This window comes from Balearica regulorum, chromosome 22 (genome assembly GCF_011004875.1).
Source record: "Balearica regulorum gibbericeps isolate bBalReg1 chromosome 22, bBalReg1.pri, whole genome shotgun sequence".
NCBI lineage: Eukaryota > Metazoa > Chordata > Aves > Gruiformes > Gruidae > Balearica > Balearica regulorum.
In genome coordinates this window covers 6,776,340-6,795,939 of record NC_046205.1, presented here as the reverse complement: position 1 = coordinate 6,795,939, position 19,600 = coordinate 6,776,340, and the positions used below count along the sequence as shown (strand labels likewise).

The window sequence follows — 19,600 nt, the reverse complement described above, 5'->3', positions numbered from 1 at the left end:
TTTTGCACAGGTTCTTACGCAAGCAGGATCAGACTGTAGTCACCTTATCAGGCAGTTCTGCAGTAACACAGCAATTGGGCAACCCGAGTTCAATAACTAATAGCTAATAACTCACTGAACTTCCTTCCCCGTGCTGTTTTCTCCCCTCTACAACAATATGGGAGACCTGCTCCTTCTCAGAGCACTGTAATCTGAAAATGAGAAGCACCACGCAATGGCTATGGGTTCAATTTCTCTCCCTCCACTGCTAAAAAAATCTAGTTTCACTTGCTCTGACCCCAAAAGCTCACCCATTGGTTTTATGAACTGCCACTCCTGCTAAAAGAATAAAAGCAGTTGTCTAAAATAAACCACTCAAGATGACTAAAAATGTCTTTGACTATCATTTTAATCACCACATACAAGCATAAAAAGATGATAAACTTCCTCTGTAGAACATTTATTAGTAGAGCACCAGCAGCTATCGTCTTTATCCTTAGCCATCTTTGAGAAGGAAAAGGAGCAAGCCCATGAAAGCGATTGAAGATCTCACCACGCAGCTGTGATGTACCTGGAGCACTGCAGGGTCTGCGGCAATCGTACATCAGATCACATTCAGACGTCACAGTGCTCTACTTCTGTTGTCTAAAGGCTTGCAGTCGCTGTATTACAAGTCCACCTGAAGTAAAGCCAAACATCAGCTAGAGGAGCCTAGAGAAGAATATATCATCCTGGGCTTCAGCAGTTACTTTGTATTATCAACAGCAAAGCCCTGTGTTGTCAGACAATGCAGATAAACTGCAAGAGGAAAAGCTGAAGAGGGAAGTGCAACACACGATGCAACAAGAGTTAACAGTAGAGTCCCATCAAGCTCCCGTCTGTGTCTCAGTGCACCGTGCATTGGACTCCACTGGCCAAACACCCCAGCAATGTCCTACAGCAGGACACTTCCCCTTCCCTCCCTCCTACAGCTCAACGTCAGAACAACAGGAGGCTTTCATGAGTTGCATCAAGACATCATGAGCCTCCCCAGAATTTCCACATACTACTTAAATTCACCTGTTTAAAGCCTACCTCAATTACTAACAACATTCAGTGCTCACAGATCTATCAAAAGCAGACTCAGTGCAAAGTCTTAATTAAAATCTACTAGATGTCGTCCAGTTACAGAAAAGCTTTCTATACTTAATACACTTAGCATACCTTAATATGAAGCAAGAGACACTGCCAAGATTTGCTAGTAGATTTTACCTGTAAACATGGTTAATCAAAAATATTTTTGAAAACAAAATTATTTGAGTAAAAGCAACACCTTAAGGCCCAACAATAGACACCCTCTGTACTAAACACAGCAGGGACAGCCACACCTGGAAAAAATTCTGTAGTCCAACAGACAAAATGCAGAACCACCACCAGCTAGGAAACTACCTCCTCGATCATTCATGGAATACTAAAACGTTCCAATTTTAAACAAGATCCTATTTTACCAGATATGGTAGTGGCCACAAGGCCCTGCCACAGACATGTTGTGTTTGTACAAGACAAGCAAGTGTCACAAGAGAGCAGATCCTTTAAGCCTTAAACCAGGCCCAAAGCTACTCAACCACCTCGCCCCTCTATCTGCTTCACAGGCTGCAGACAATCAGAGTCAGGTCTCCTCCTAAGCCTGCCGTATTCAGCATGGTGGCAGGGAAAAAGCTCCTACCCTGATTTAATCATCAGCTTTTATCACTCACCCTGATGCACACTTCTCCTCATAAATATGGAAAAATTGAATACAGCCTCTCAAAATTGAACAGCCCTAGATGCAGTTGCATTAACTCCATTAGCTTTCCTGGACTTTCAGATCTAGTTCCATCAATTATCTCACAGACGAAGTTTAAATATTCAGCACTTCCTCAGAACAAAACGACAGGGCCACTGGCAAAAGCCCTAATGCCGCTGGAGCAGCTCAAACAAGTATCTTCTTAGAAAGAAAAAAAAAAAGTGTATTTTATTCTACAAAGCAGAGAACATAAATTTAAGTGGGTTTTTGTTGCTTTTTTTTTTTCCCATGGAGTTAATGTGAAGTGACAAAGACTCTGCTAAGGGGAAAAAGGGAGGTAGGATTCTGAAGTTCACTATAGATGACAAAAGGATTTAGCTGGCCCTCCATTTTATTTATCTTTACCCTTAGTAAAAAGAACTGCAGCCACCTTGGAGATATGAGGTAGCTACAAAGGAATATGTCACAGGACCAAAGGTGACTCAACAGAAAATCCTAATGTAAGTTCTGTGTGTTACCAGATGGCAAATGCTGTTTCTCCAGCAATTTCTTTAACAGGAGTGAACCCCACCAAACGCAGTACCTGCGAAGCCAGAGCCCCAGAATGTTCTTTTAACCCAGGCTGGCATCTCTGCAAGTGAGAGCATATGGTATGTGGGGGGAATTGTCTCCTCCTCTGTTCCCTCTGTCTCTTCCTTTCCTCCTCCCTTCCACTGTTTTTAAGATCAAAAGCTTTGTTCTCTTGATTGGTAATTAAGTACAAGTCACCCAGTCCAATTTTTCAAAGAGTAATTAAAAGGTTATCAAGGAGAAACAGGCAAGATACAGGTATTCCTGTCGTATCCATAAATAGGTCACCCTGGTAGATAATTCAACTCTTATCATTAGTATCACATAATTTTAAGTTCAAACAAAATACTTAATCTTTCAGTCAATTAAATATGGCCAAAGAGATCATATGGTTTGTAACTACATACACAGCATATTGATGGCAATCCTCCTCTCAACTCTTCAGTCATTTGTCAGGGAAAAGGGATGAGTATCTCTGACAAGCAACAGCAACTTTAACAGAAGACACTGAACATCATGTTGAGACGTGAGCTAGATGTTATTCACAGTGCCAGTGAGCTGAAGGCAGTATAGATTTCTTCTTTGTTTGAAGTATGAAACTATTGCAGTAATGATTTGAAAACATTTTCTCTAAGCCTACACACCGCATAGATATCAGAATGGGACAGTTCCTCACAGCTCTGTAAATATACACCTCCTAGTGACTTCTGTGGAAATGCGAACTGCACTACTGAGGTTCTGGCTACAATAAAGACTTATTTTTCTTGATACAATGGCTCTAGCAAACATTTTCTTAGCCAAATAAATTCAGTATCACTGAAACGCTTCCTTTGGACAGGAAAGGCAGACCAGAAGACAGTGCAATTACCTACCCATGTCACGCAGGAAGGAAAGCCCACGGGCTGCAAGATCATAAAAGTTACCCCAGCACTGTTCAGCAGGTATGCAAGTGAGCAGTCTCTGCTGGTAAAAAAGATTGCATATCCTGTCCCTTGGGCTTTCAAAGTAATTTTAAACATCTTTGGAAAGAAAAAAAAATAATCTGATTTTCTAAATTGACCAGTCCTATTTTGAGTGTAAATTCAATGGCTCCCTTAGGAAAACAGAATTAGGTATCCAAAATGACTGACCAAGTAGATTGGAAGTATATTTTCCCCGGATCTGAGTGCAAGCATGAAACTTCAAATAAGGAAATTAGCAACTAATTTAAGATTCTCACATTAAAAACGTCCTGCAAATTATCAGCAGATGAAAAAGCTTGAAGATGTCACGTGGCTTTCTTGTTAACTACTGTCTGGTTATGTCACATAACAGTCTGACAAAAAGGTGCAAAGAGTCTCCCAAATCCCATAGCAATCTTAGATCCATAAATAACTCCAAATATTCAAATTTTAGTCAGGTCTCTGCTGAGCTCCTAAACCCAGCGCAGTGGGAAACCAATCAGGAAACGAACCTGATTGGAGCATCCTCTTAACAATGACACAATCAGCAAAGCACAATGGGAATGTGCAAAAAAGACTCTTCTTGAGTCACTGCAGTTTTCAGATGAGAAGGATTTCTGATCCCACTGGCAGTTCAGAATAAGTTAAGGATGACCGTTTGGGAGAGTTTGGTCTGATGTAACGAGCACAAACACTGCTTAAGAGAAGGGACAGCCAGATATAGGCACCAAAGGGAAGTTACAAATCTCATCTGAGCTCATGAAAACACATAGCTCTCCTAACTCAAGTCATGGGAGAGAAATCTGCGGACATCACTGTTCCTGGGTTTCAAAGAAGATTCTGTTACAGTGGTCCCTGCTGAAAGCCAGTGTACGGTTTAGGAAAACGCAAATTATTTGAGAGAAGCTGAAGGAGCAAGGACTCAGAAACAAGCTCTGATTTTAGCAAAGAAAGCAAGTCATGCCACTGAAAGATGACAACAGCTCTGAACGTCTAAATTAAGATGCTGAAACGCATTTAATATTCACATACTCATCAGAAACACACAACGCAAATTCCCTAATATACAGTAAAGCAGTTTATTAGCAAATGTCTCATTGGATTAAGTCTGCTCTTATTCTATTAGGGAACTTTCACACCACATTAAATTGCAAGACAACAGCGTGTTTGCCAGCACATGAACACAATTATTAACCCTTTCCTAGAAATGCACGTAGACGTGACACTGACATCAGGCCAAGGAAGCTCTTGGAAATATATGGCTTAAATGGAACAGCAGGATATTGAGACAACTAACCATTCTCCAATCCTCAGCACAATAAAGAGTGATCAACATCAAGATCATTTTCTTCTCCAGTCAAGTAGGCATGACCTGCCGAAATACATCAGTGATGCTCAACTATACAAGCTCAAGAGTGGGAGAAGCAAAGAGATACAGATCCTCTCCATTAACCATTCTGTTAACACACTGTACAAAACAGTTACCACCTTCTCTGCAGAAGCACGTGCTTTTTTTTTTTCTTTCTTTCACACTCGCTTAGAGCTTATTTTGGCCCGCCTCCTGGTAGCATGAGCTTTGATGAATGACGCACGGTCATCCATCTTCTAGTGTTGCACTTCGATGATGAATTGAGTACATTTGGAAAGCAGTCTGAGAAAAAACAAAATTGATAGCCACCGGGGGAAAAAAAGGAAGAAAAAAGAAAAAAGACCAATGTTGGGCAACAGCTACAGATTTAATGAGGTGAGATTGATGTACAAAAAAAAAATATTAGCTGAAGAAGTGAGACACCAAACAGCACAGAGGAGTAAGTTCCAAGTTTTGAAGTCTCTAATCTAGAAACATCCAGAGGAGAACACCAGCATCCATCATACAAGAGTCCATATCATTTATTGGTGCGTGTCCTCTCTAAGTGCTTTCAGACCCCTAGAAAGCCTCTCCAATACCTTTTCCCCCACATTTATTTCACTTTCCCCTATTGTACCAAAACCACCCCATTTCCCAAAGACCTCATCTCGTCATTAGAGATGATATGTTCTCACATTGCTTTGTGCTCCTGGTTTTATCCCACAACTTACACTTGTCTCCAAGTTGTGCACGAAGTTCACCACTGAGGCAGAGGGAAGACCTTATTTGTCTCCTCACATCTTCCCCCAAAATGCAAGGCTACAAATTATCAGGACAGTAACCAAGCTGTATCTCAGAGTTTTGTTGTAGGGGTCAACTGTAGAAGTAACATCAAGGGCATCTTCCTATCTATAATCATATTGTCCTTACAAGTAGCTCAGAGCAATACCTGGATGCCACTTGTCTACAGTGTCTTTCTAATTTACTCCACCATGACCCTACTTCTGAATTAATTCATTAATGGATTTTGCTTCTTCAGCAGAACGTCCCACTGACATCTAGAGGGCAAAAGGAAACATCTGGCACTGCTGACGAGCACAGCAATTTGCCAGGGGACTTCTCAGGGCAAGAGCAGCATTGACTACTCACCATACAAAGTTTCCTGAGCAGAATTTTATACCAGATGTAGGTGTCCTTTACGTAATACCCAAAGCAAAGCGCTATGCTACCTTCTGATTAAATGATGAGGTCCCATAATTAAGATGATTCTCAAGCACAGTTGCAAGATGAAGATATGATTTATTTGCATAACTGAAATCATCTACATAAAGAGCTGATTTTCACCAGTGTTTCTTTAATTCAGCTTTTCCAGTTGGGTTAGACAAGACACTGAGGTCAAAGGATCTGTCCTAAAGTGGTATGAAGTAAAATTAATTTCCAGGACTGTCCAGGACTACAGCATTCTTTACTAGGTATTCTAACACTGGATGCTGCCACTGCTTCTATTACTTTTTGTATGTATTACTGTCAGACTTCAGCTGCAATCAGACACCACCTCAGACAACAGCAGTGATGTCACAAGTCAGCAAGCTGATTTCATCTGTGCCTCAGATCCGGAGGTCTGAGATCATCTGTGCCTCAGATCTGGAGGTCTGAGATCATGACGCCTTCAAATGTAGAAGTCTGACGTGTCATATAACATTTGCTACCACAGCAATACATTATTTTTTTTCAAAATCAGCCTCTCATTTAACTTTACCAGGATGGTACCTGAAAGTCTCAGAGATGAGAATCCATGGAGAGTCTTCATACTAAAACGGTATTACTTGATAAATCCCTACCCCTAGAGATCCAACAGTTTAGTCAGATGTGAGAGATTGTCACCCCGTCCAGCCAGTGAACAGACTGGACATTAGGGAATTACCCAAATGCACCCACAAAGCATTTGGCAGAGCTATAAACTGAAACCCATTATCCATCCTCCCACTCGGAGAATCTCTTCTGGATTGAGGGAAGCTCCTCTGCACATTAGCTCTGCTTTCCTCTTGCTCCATTTTCTAATTAACTTCTCTGGATGTCTAGAATGACTCTTGATAAATCATTACTGTCAGGCATTCAGAGAAACATTTCAAACCTTATCAGAGAAAAGAAATCAAAACAGCTGTAAGAACTGCTCATGACGAAGCACTCCCAGTTTATTGCAGCATAAACCTCCAACCTAGATTTAATCCCAGTGGCAGAAATGGGAACATGTTTATAAACATCACCGTTATGAACGATATACCTTGTTCTCAGATTCCCCTGCTGAGGCAGTCCATCGTAGATAGATAATACATCAAAATCTTCCTCTAATGCAAAGGACTGGAAAACAAGCTGTATCCTGTTCTGCTCCTCGGCAGTGATTGTCCACGTGCAGTTTGCATAATTTGGATATCCATATGGAAAGCCTGGACTCTGTATTGTCCCATTTGGGCCTTGCAAAACGTGACTGCAGTTCTGGGCTGGCAAGAGAAAAGACAAAAGTACAAGTCAAATGGTGTAGGATACACATTTCCTATCTTCACCATCAAAACAGATCATACAGGATTGTTTCCACGGAATTTCTTCTCAGTTCATGGTCCCAGGGAACAGATAAAGGTAAAATCTAAAGATGCATCTTTGTCCTCCCTGCAGGAACCTGGCCCCCAGATACCCATCTCTTGAGCACTGCTCCCTCTAGCTGTAAACATAACGTGCGAACAACAGCTGGAGTACAGCAGCTGCTGACTGCAACTGCAAACAGATGCTTACTCAGACACCCTTTCGCAGCCCACAGAGCCCAACCTACTCTTCAGCATACACTGCATTTAGGGATTTACATGGTTCAAGAGTGCCTGGCCATGCTGGGCACCTCAAAATAGCAGCATGACAATGCCAGAGCTGACCGTCTCTTTTACCCATAGTTAGACTTGAGTAAGATGCAGAAGATCAGGGCTCAACTGTGCCGAGACAGAGACACAGACCACCCCTCCCCTTGAAAGGCCAAGAACTGGAACAGACGTAATACATAATGAGGAACTGAGTCATCAAATGAGTAGTCTGTCTGGACAAGACTACATGAAAACTCAATGGCAAAAGATCAGAAATTAAAGTTGTCCTGACTCCAGAAAGAAAAGGACACAGTTCAAAGGTTTAACAAACAAACCAACCCTTCTTGAATAGTTATTTGGAATTTAAAAAAACAAACAAAAAACTTCAAATCTTTGCAGCTTCTTAGCAGTTCTTCTTTCCCGCACGCTCTTTCAGGTAAGCAATGCTCACCAGCCTGACCCTACCTCCTAGCAGGGAGAGGAGCCAGCGGTTTTCACACAGGGCCTTTCCATGCAGACTGCCGCCAGCAAAAGGCACGTTCCCACTCGCTCTCTGGTCCGCGTACCCCAAACTGGCAGCTGTACCGCTGCAAAGCAATACAGACTGCGGCCCAGAGCTGCCGTCACCAGTAACACTACACACCCCTAATTAGACCTGAGAGGGAAGAAATTGTTGGGTAGACCCGGCCTTCTCAGCCTGCTCTGTTTTCTCTCACCCAGTTCTGAAACGTTTCAGCTCCTCATGCAGACTCAACACATAGCAAACATCTTCCAATCGGTATTCCTAAGGAGCTGCTGTAGAGCTTTATCTTCTGAGAAGAAAAGTCCAGTCCTGTACCCACCAGCTAAATAGTTAAAGCCTCCCTCAGATCCATTTTTCTATCCCCAAAACAGTACCTGTGAACACTCCATCCCAAAGATAAAGATCAACTCACACGATGTACAATTTCTGGATATATGAGATTTTCTTCTCTCTGGGGACGCAGCTACATAAACGTGCTGGGAACAGCCTAAATGACAAATTCTCCTTAGTGTTTTCCTCTCTTCGCTGCTACAGTACCCAAATGTCTTTTGAGGCACACAAAAAATAATCACCCCAAAATGGTATAACTCCAGTTGGCTTTAATGGAATAACTCCTCCACACCAAAGCTAAATTCCAGACAGTTTGCACAGCAACTGTTTTGAAAGCAAAAGCAGAATTTCACCTTTATCCTATGGCCAGTATCAGAGCCGCTGATCACTGCTGCCTGCATTTGCTCTGGCTTTTCTCAGTGATGCTGGATTGTTCACCCCTGCTTATGTAGCTAACCAAGGCTTTCAAGTTGAAATGAATTAGATTAGAAATTACTTCTTTGATTTCTTATTGCTTTTTTCAAAGGCAGCAATGGCATTTGCACTTCTGAGTGCCAACCAACTACAGGTAAAGAACTGCAGAGTAGTGCTCATTAAAGCCAATTATAATTAGATTGACCTACTTTGGTGCAAAAATGCTTAATGGAACTTCTCTCTGCAAGAGGAGGTTCACACCTTTATGAATCTAAAATGGTCAATCATATTTACTACCCAGGGAATCTTTTTGTATCATGTTCATTTTATCATCGACAGTTAGGACAGCCCCATAATCCATAGGGCACTAAAGTTGAGCTAGGCACATTGCTCATTAATAAGGGCAGACTAAAGTATTTGCATTTCTATAGCACCTGGCACCTGCCTCTCTCAACGCGTTTTGTCAATATATAATAGATACAAGTGTGAATTTACCTCCCTCCTCCACTTCAGTTCCATTTATTTGTAGCCTTCACTGAAAGGATGTATTAACTTGGTGCTAGAAAGCTGCATGGGACTGGGAATACTACCATTACCATGGAGTGGTAGAATTAGGCCTAGTTAGGTTTAATAACTTGGAGACTGCTAGCAATCCGTAAGCTTCAGTTCTCTAAAATTCAATCACATCCTCTTTTCTTCAACCAGACTGACACTCAATAGGCAACGTGGGGATATTGAATCTGTCTCCACAGCACATTTTTTATTTTAATCATAAGTAAATGTCATCAGAACAATTTAAGGAAATTGGGAAATTAAAGAGGCTGTGTCTCTCAATTTCCTGATAGTATAGAAGCTACTGATGCTGCAAGAAGTTCAGAAAAGAAATTCAAGGTCAGAGACACTGTGTTCCAAACACTTCCAAGGTCACTGGAAAGGCAACAAGCTTTAAGATCAATATACATTCATGCTGTCCTCACATAATTAGCGATTAAAAAAAAGGCCAGAAAAATGTACATAATCTTAAAATGTAGCTGAAGAAAAACAACTAAATAATAGAAAAATAGGACACAGTTTTATGACATATCAAATCAATCCACTGAAGTACTTGTGCGTTTGTGATTTTGACCAAGATGTGCTTTGGACACAGCTAAAAGAAAATTGCTTATTGCAAACAAAAATTAGTTTTCCAAAAGCTGACAAACTGGAAAGCAATATATTCTTCATCAACTGTAAAAGCAGGGAACTTAATTTATATTGGACACTGCTGGAAAAAGTCAACAGGCACAGGAAAGAGATCCAGGAAGCCCAAGAGAATTTATGCATACTTTATAATTCGCTTTCAGGTTTGAGTTAGCTCAGCTCAGGCTTGACTGATGAAACCTTATCTAAAATCTAAAGTACATGACAAAGCAGCACTCCATTTCTCCTCTGAAGACTTGCAAAAACAATTCTCTTTATCCCTTTGGCACAGGAACATGAACACGTAGAAAGGTATGAAAGGACAATGCCAGTGTCTGTGCTATAAAATTCCAGGTGAATCCATATTTGACAGAGGACAACATTCTTCCCAAATTTCTGGACCATTCTCTCCAACCCAGAAGCTGGACACGAGGAACCTCCACACACCCTATTCAAGTACTGGGAATGCAGCAGCTCCCCTCAGGGATCAACCACCCGCCTCGTCCTTTATCTCAGCTCCAACGATCGGGGCTATGCCAGGGGACCACAAGAGACTGTAGCAGTGACAGGACAAGCTGTACACAGAAACCACCTTCTTTACACCCTCTGCAGATTAACCATCAGCCCTGGCATCGGAGGAATTACAACCCTTCTAGAACAGCTGCGTTTCCCCCTCTCAATTTGCCACTCTATTGAAGAGCTACAACAGTGACGGAGAAAGGTTACGACACAAAGCTAAGGGATCAGATGTCATTCACCAGAAGGCTCAGTGTGGGACTGTAGATATTCCAGCTTCCAATACTATTATTCATGGGCTCCTACTTTCTGAAAGTGTAACACCAACGTGAAACTCATCAGCAGATATGCTCTTGTGGGCACGTCCTATTTCACAACAGAGATGACCAGTCTGAGAACAGAGCTAATTCTAACTCGTACCTTGCCAATGCAACCTGCTATTTTCAATTCTGGAAAGTGGTTTGTTATGAGATTGTATCTTTTGAATGAACACATCAGTGTAATTCTATTGCAAGTAGCACTTAAAAGTTTCCAGACAAGGACAAAGACGTTATCATACTTGACGCTGGTGAGCGCACACAGCCTTTCTCCAAAGGGATCCCAATCTAAGGGGGGAGGAAAAAACAAGACAAGGAAAACCAAGGAAACCCACACTTGTGCAGGGCTTGGGGCTTTGCAGAAAAACATCTTTATCCAGGGCGCAACCATTTCCTCAATGATAGAGCTTAAAAGTCAGCTTTACCTGTCTCAGCTTACAATACTTGTTTTGTGCAATATACACTGCTTGAACAATGTAAACAGACCCATCAGCTTCACTTCTGGCTCATATGCACAAGGCAAATAATGAAATATTTACTTTGCAATACGCTCATAGAAGAGCTGCATTTCTAACAGAAACATGGGCTGCCTGCGGCATTTTATAACACACAGTTAATCCACGTGCCACAAAACTTAACATGACTGGACACTTAACCAAAAAAATAAGTATCAGCTGAATGCAGCTGCCTCTTGCTTAAGCAGGAAAGGTGCAAATCCCTCCAAGCTTCATTCTGGGTATCGATCTTCCTACCTCCTCGTGGCAAGAGGCTGAATGTCCTCGTACTCCAAAACCAAGGCTTCTTTTGACAGTACAAGCTACACAACTGAGATAAAAGCTAGTGGGAGGTTTATTTACACTGAAGTTGTTTAGAGACACGAGCGTGGGACTGTTCTCGTGTCAGTCACTCCTGCTTTAGCAGGGCCTCTAACGCAACATGGCTACTCGAGTTCTGGAGCAGAACCAACCCCCCCACGACTGCAGTGTGGGTAGCACACAACTGGTTCTCATCTCCTCCATGCCTCGTGATTGGCAGTCATGATGGCCACCGTACATTCATCAAAACAAACCAATTTACATTTACAAAAGAGGTCACTCAATCAAGCAAACACATTCATAGCAACAGAATTTTGTTATTTCCTTTAACTAAACAACGCTGACACACAGGAGCGAGCTGCCTCAGCTGCTGTACCCTTCGAGCCCCTGCCTGGGACTGGGTTTCATCACTTGACAGAATTTCAGCAGCTCTACAGACTCAGATAAACTGTACATTCAAATTCTGTCACCACAAATCTTCACCAAGTTGTCAGAAGCTAAATAATAAACAAAGGCATTGTCTGACATTACAAGTGCAAAGAAAATGGGTACAAAACATCATCTTCCACCTACTTCCAATTCCTTAAACTTACCAGGCCAGATCCATGGCGGTGTAAATCAAGGAAGTGTTTTAACTATGTTGATTTACACCATGTTAATACCTAAGGAAGCAATACTTTAGAGAGGGGGAAACAGAATTTAATTTATTTCTAAGTGCTTCCTAAAATATAAGTTGATGTACTTTGTTTCTCAGCAGAAAAGAAACCTAATTCAGCAAACACTGATGTATGGTCACTGCACAATTCAAAAGGAACAAATACCAAATCATATACACTGACTTGCTCTCAGCAGTACCATCTATTGGTGATACATGGCTGTCTTCTCCTTAACGCAGTAGACTTTGGGATTGTCATTTTCTTTAGTTATTGTTACTTAGGCACAAATGTTTCTATTTTGTGTTGTTCTAGCCTATTCAGTGAAACAGATGAACATAAAAAACCTTTCCCCAAGAAAACTGAAACCCATATCCTGCAGACACAAACACATTCCATCCTAGACTAAAATGCCAGGGCCAAATCCTGCTCATACATCAGTAATGTCTCAGTTTTTTCCTATTTACATTACTGTTTAGTCATTCACCTTCATTGCATGAAGTTCTTCAAACCAAGACACTAGACCCAACTCAGAAACAGCACCCAAATGCTGACATCAGTTTTCAGCATCCCCTGAGAGCACATCTGGAGGCGGTGATAAATAGAGTAGAGCTCAAGGATGGCGACAGAACAGCCAAACTCGGTGCAGAAGTGCCCCAGCTTCCTTTGTGGGATAACACATAAAACCACACAAGACTCCTTCAGCTTCTCACACAACTGGGTACATGCCACCACACAGGATCAGCGCCTGGCGTCATCACTGAACACTCCCTGTCGCACGGAGCCACAAACCCTGTTCTGGCCTCGGAACAGTCTCATCAGGAGTGGGTTGTGAGATGTCCACAGCCAGCTCCTTCACACAGGGCTTTTCACAACCTTCTCTCCAAAGAACATACTAAACACTCACCTCTTGTGTTTGACAGTTCATCTTTAAGAACTCTTTTTTTAAAAAAAGAAAACACACACACCACTGATCTGCCATGTAAATAGGAAAAAAGATTCATTTTCCTAATGTTTACCGTTTTGAATCATTTATCAGCAGCTAATTATGCTTCCTTACATAGTAGTATTATAAATTACAGACAATCACAAACAGTAAGTAGTTTACCCATAGCCTAGCTGTAACTCTCTTGTTCACACAATTTAAGTGAACAAACAGGGAAAGTACCTCCACACTTCATAAATCTAAGCCTTGTTTCCCTAAGTATTCACCTTTTCATAGTTTTAACTTAACCTACAGTCTTATATCAAAGCCTTCTGGGTAATAAATAATGCAGACACATTCCATTAACTATAACTTCTAATCAAAAGCCAGTAGATCCAAGCACATCACCAAGAGGATGATTTACATCTCAGATAGCCAGTGCCTTTTTCTCTCTGAACACACGGAGTGATAAACTGAAGAACGCGAGGGCAAAGAACATGCATTTTATCTGAATCCAACTCATGCCACTACTGCCAAGTCAGAAAGAATTATAACATCCACCTCAAATCAAAAGCAGTATGTGAGTTTTCAGCAGGATGGCACAATACCGTGATACTGCAAATCAAACATATCATTCCCGAAACCAACTTAGTCACCTCCAGTTCTCTGGAGAGAGACATTATTTCCCTTCCATTCCAACAGTCTTTCACTCCCACTCTGTCATCACTTTCTGTCCCTTTAGTGCTGCCCAGGCTTTTAGACTGTTACTGCAGAGATCTGTTACGTTTAGGCACTGTTCCAACATTAGCATAACAATTCAATTTTAAGGGCTTCCCAAGTAGAAAGAAGAGAGGAACAGAAAAGATGATGGTGGAGTGAAGATGCTGCAATGATGGATTTAGTTTTTCCCCATATGCCCTCCTTCTCCCAACCAAAAAAATTTGTCTTGGAAAATTATGCAAGTTTCCTCCTTGTTTTGGATTTCTAGTCACATTGCTGACCGTGGAGTTCCCCAGTAGAAGTTCAAACCAAACCACCAGCTGGAAACTACAAGTACTTGCTCAGAAGAGGGAAGGGAAGTCTAGAACTTCAAACTGTCACTGCACCATCCTCACATCCTGCCACGCTGCTCTGACCACATAATACTCCCACCGTACCTTGGAAAGGACACTGACATTCTTCAGATTAAGAAAAACCTGGACAAAAGCATCGTAGCTCTCCATTTCCTTAATGTCTGGCCCAGGTTCATCCTGTTATTACTTTAGACCATGGCATTTTCTCCTACCTACACTGGACTCAAAGGACAGTTTATCCTCCCAAGCCATCTCCTCCTCAGACAGGGGGTTTTCAACCTGCAGCTCAGAATGCCTGGGGGCATCTGTGAAAAGCAAGAAAGGAAGATAGCCTCATATCTATTCTCTTAAATTGTCTAGAAATACAATAAGCACCTTCATAGAAATAAAGGCAACTAACACTGGAAATACTGAGGTCAACAGACCCAAAAATGTTGGAAAGTACTACTACAGAATAAATGAACCCAAATTGTTCAATGCTTCCTTGTTCAATGATGTTTCTGACCACCCCACACCCCCCCAGTGAAGTTCTGGACCCTCCCCAGTTGTTCCATACCTGTCCTGAAGTGGGCAGTCAGAAACTGGACAGCGTTCTACAGCTAAGCCCAAGCTCAACACTGCCTCACCCCTGCGGCTGGGAAGCCGGTTGTCACCCCACTGGCACCTTCCCTCCTCCGTGCCAAGCTAAGCTTCTCCTTTGAAGACAGTCTTTTCTGCTTTATTATACCTTGGTTTTATATTTTGTGTTTGAACCTGGAAAGGGCATATACTTCCAAGAGCAAGGTCACAGGAGTTCTGACATGCTGTGGAGAAAAAGGAAAACGTCCAATTTCAGGTAACATCAAAAGCCATTGCAGGACAAAACTTGAAATCACAAGAACATGACACTGCACATATGTCCTGTCTTACAGCTGCACTGCAGTCCCCTGACATGCTGAGAGGCCAAAGACTTCAGCTGCTGGAAAGTAATGCCTCATTTGGTTAAGCTAGAAATTGCCTAAGTGAGGACACTGGTCATAGCAGCAGCTGCCAGATTGTCCCTTGAGGCTGAAGTCCTCCGCTCTTAACAGAGGGAGGGTAGCACGGCACGCTGACCTGGCGCAGGCTGTCCCCTGCCAGCTTGCTCCATCCCTACCCTGGAATGACCTGCAAACACAAGGGATGGACTTCAGCCTTCAAAGACCCTCATCAGATTTTTTAAATTATTTATTAAAAAACCACAACAAACAAACAAGATTGCTGTCAAAGGGAGGAAGCAAAAAAAAAAAAAAAATCACACTACTATGTTGTGTGGCTGGTAAGAACTTGAGCTGTTCTGTAGGGAATACCACAGCACCTACTCCTGTGGGGTTATCAAAGAGACACTACAGTGGCATGCTGGCTTTGCCCAGGTGCATGCTGTATTTTTCTCAATCACCCCTGCAGATTTATATAGCACTTTACCATCTGTAAAGCTTACAATCCAAACAGAAGCAAAGCAAGCTAGAAAACAGGACAAGCGTTCAGGCGAAGACTTGCACAGAGTGAAGGGAAAGGGAGATTGATTCCCTCCTATTTGACTGTAAGAAGGGGAAGCAGGAGGGCTTAAGGACTAATAATAGAAGATATTAAAATATTACTCTGGAGTTATTCTAATAAGCATCTAGAAAATCCCTTCTAACGCACGCTTTTGAATCTAAGCAGTACCAAAGTAAATATTAGAGAAGTCTGTGTTCATTGAGACACATTAATGAATATATATTTTCCTGACTATTCACACCAGTGATCTTAAAAAATATGGTACTGTATTTGCAGTAACTGAAGTTAGCTAGTTGGAGAAACACAGGCATGCATACCGCTTCATACACCCCTGATCCAATTTCCACTGGACAGCAATGGGTACAACATTATAGAACATTTCAGCCACGCGTAAGAAAGAAAACTTTGCTTGGCCAATACTGATGAGGAATTTAAATTACTAAATTACTAATGAGTCCACAACACAGAACATTCTCAGTGTCTGTTCACCATCTTCCTTGAAAAAATGGTGACAAAGACCACATTGACAGCTTCACCTGGAAGGCTCCTGAAAACAGATGTGCATCAAAGTAGTGAAAGGGGCTCTGCCTGTTCTGACTGTATCACAAAAGAAGAGATTGTTTCCACGCTCTGCTGACCTACAGAGACCACGTTTAGCCAAGCAAACGGTTTGTTGATGCAAGGAACATACCCAGAAAGAAAGAAAATCCTGAACCTTTAAACAATGACCAAAGCATAGGAATCCTGTCAGCGAGGCCAACCACACCACAGCTCACCCTGCTTTGCGCAGAGTTGAACTCCATCTGCATAGTTACAAAGATTCGCCACACTGGCATCCCTCTGTACTTGCCTGAAACCAGAGTAAAGGACTCAAAAATAAGTTTCCTCATGTAAATTTAAGATCTGTTTCTTCCCACTCTATCCCATACAATAAATAGTGTAAATAGTGTAAATCCAAAGGCAGTGGGATGGCCACACGAAGCACGTGCAGTTAGTACTGAGCACAAAGAGAACCGGGAAAATCTCACCCCCCCACACACTTCCAGGCTGTGCTTTCTCTGCAAAAGGACGATGATACTCCCCTCTAATCCTGCAGGGAACTAGGGTATTTTTCACTTCCTCAAATCTGAAGGCAGCACCTGGAAAAGGAGCTGCACTTATAACACACACCAAGTTCAATTGCTGAGCTCCACTTAGATACCAGTCTTTCACATCACTCACAATAGATATAGGAGAATCTGGAGCACATGTGGAGCCAGACTAAAGAGCCTAGCCTGTAACTTACAGAACAGTTTGGGTTGGAAGGGACCTTAAAGATCATCTAGTACATCATGCCAGGCTACTGCAACCAAACTGTCGTAGAATCAGACAATATCAACCAGCCGTACAATTCGGAGCTGGGACACGCTATGAGCCTGCAGTGGGGCAAGCTCTGCTGGCAGCAGGGAAGTCCCAGCCTGGCAATGATCTCCAGACCACCATCCATGGTGCCGCTGCACACACCGTGGCGCTAACAGCTCTACGGGCTTCAAGCTGGCCTCTCCAGAGCACTGTGCCACGTGGGAACAGCAGCACGTTGTCAACACCGGCAGGAGACACTCACACTTTAATGCACTATGCAGTGCAAACATACCCACTGACTGCAACGCCATGCCAAAGACAAGCTGGGATACAAAAGGTCCTTGCTCCGCTGTCCCTCCCATCAGCATTCCTCCACATGAACTGACCACCCTATCTCAGATGAGCATAAAAGCCCTGGCGACTTTCTTCACATGTGACAAGAGGAAAAAAACCACCTTGTGAGGCAACAGGCAGGGATCTTGCACTAACAATGCACTCGGAGCCATGAGCAAGGGAGAGACCTTCATCCGTCCATAAGCTGTGTCCAAGACTCACACATCTGCTACAGAGCCCAACACTCACTAGGCACGCCAACCACCCAACCCAGCTTGTGCTGCTCTGGTTCCTTGCTGCACCCTGTTCCAACCACATGCACTTTGGTGACAAAAGTGACCAGCATGACTTCATTTCGTATCCTTTGCATTAGAATGAAGGACATGCAGTCTTCCACTGCAGTTCACAAGTTACTGTGACTTAAGTTAATGGGGCTTTAAGGAACCTTGGCTGAAATAGCTCATGCATTAAGATTTTGAGAACCCCAATCAAACAAAAAGCCTCCAAGCTGAATACCCCAGGAAGAGACAAGAGCTTTAAACACTTTAAAAACAAATTAAGCAGCCACAGCTGGCTATGCTTTAAGCATACTCTCGGGTTTCTCCCCCAGAGTTGCTTCTAAGAGCAGACCCACTTCCTAGGGCAAATGTTACATATTTTAAGTCTTGCCCCTCTGTTACTGCAGAAGGCTGTTACACACAGCAGCTTCAGATTCAGTTGAAATTGTGCAGCATTGGCTGCGTCACAGGAATTGTTCACCTGCACGTAGTTTGCCTTGCACTTGGGGTGGGGTAATGTGACTTGGCTGAAAGACTAAAGAAAAAGGTTTCAAAGCCCCACACACCACATATAAAGGTTTAGCTACCAGGCAACTCTCAGCTTGTCTGATTTTTGCAGGGCAGCGGCAGAAAGCTGTCTGTAGGTATTCAAGGAAGCCTGAAGGTCAAGAAATTAAGAACAAGGCTCTGCAAGCCTTGTGAAAAGAGGCTCTAGTATCTTTCATCACAAATTACCATTCTAACCAGCTCCCTGACAGCCAGCGGCTCCATCCCCATCGCCGGGTTCGCTGCGATGCCATGACGTTGCTAGGCAGAGTTGCTAGGCAAAGGCACACATGCAACAGCTCAACTGCGGCTTCATTACAGGGCAGCCGTAACAAAAAGAGAACGGGGAGAAAACACCACCTTGATTTTATATACACGCAGAAATTTCTGTGAATGCTAAACGACTAGTTAACAGAGTTGGGCAATACTGCAGATAAACTAGCTTTCTACTCTGTGGCTTCATCAAGAGTCCCAATTCATTTCCTTCACAACATTCCTGCTCTTGGTATTCGGCAACATCAATTGTTTGGGGGTTTCTGCTGAATACTGGGCATTGCAGGAAGCCAAGGAGAGCGGTCTGGAAGAGGCGGCCGGAGACACAAGGGAAGAGAAGGGACATCCCCAGACCAAAGCAAGCAGGGGGGACTGTTCTTAGCAATGAGCCTTACACACACAATTTGAACCTGAATTTTGGCCTAGGGCCTCTCTCAGCAACAGGGCTCTGAGGAGATGAGCCCAACAGTAATGTTTTTAGCAAAGCCAGAGGCTGCAAGTGTTTCCACGTATCTCCAGGACTCAGAATGTGGCCTCTTCCCTCTAGCACTAGACACAGGAACAGAGACACTCATCCATCTGCTTGGAATCAAGTCTTTTATCTAGATGACACAGTACAAGCCACCTCCAGGACCAGAAGTACGGGATGCTGCTTAAACAGCAATAACTGAAGACTCAGAATAAAGGTTAGAGCCACGATGAGTCATTAATACACAGAGCAGATAAACAAGCAAGCATCTGTAGAAATAATTCGTTAGTAATGGGGTCTATCTTTGTCTGGCAGACTGCTCACCACTTACCTGCGACAGATCTTAACCAGAATATTCCAGAGTACATTAGCCAGATCCATTTAAAAGTACAGTTTATCCTTGTAACACCTCCTGGAATGAGGAGAAGAAAGTTTCTGTGCTAGGAAGAGGGAGATTCATGGCATCACCAGGCAGTACTTCTGCCATTCAGCACATGGAAGCAAAAGCATACGCACACAGTGCCTCGGACCTCCTCTTCCCCAGCCACCATGCCCTGCCAGGCACAGCAGGTATAAAAGGCCTTATAGAACTATGGTGCTCCCTGGACCAGTCATTTACAGCAATGCAAAACTGAATCAAACAGC

The 19,600-nt window shown here is 42.8% G+C and overlaps 1 protein-coding gene across 2 annotated transcripts in view; it reads right to left on the bottom strand.

Annotated features, from left to right (window-relative positions):
* Positions 1–19,600, bottom strand: part of CSMD2 (CUB and Sushi multiple domains 2) — a 302,970-nt gene that overhangs the window by 267,367 nt on the left and 16,003 nt on the right. For both annotated transcript variants that reach the window (XM_075773922.1, XM_075773923.1), the window contains exon 2: positions 6,888–7,104. In XM_075773922.1, coding sequence (XP_075630037.1) covers positions 6,888–7,104 — 217 coding nt within the window. The remainder of the gene's footprint in view (positions 1–6,887; positions 7,105–19,600) is intronic.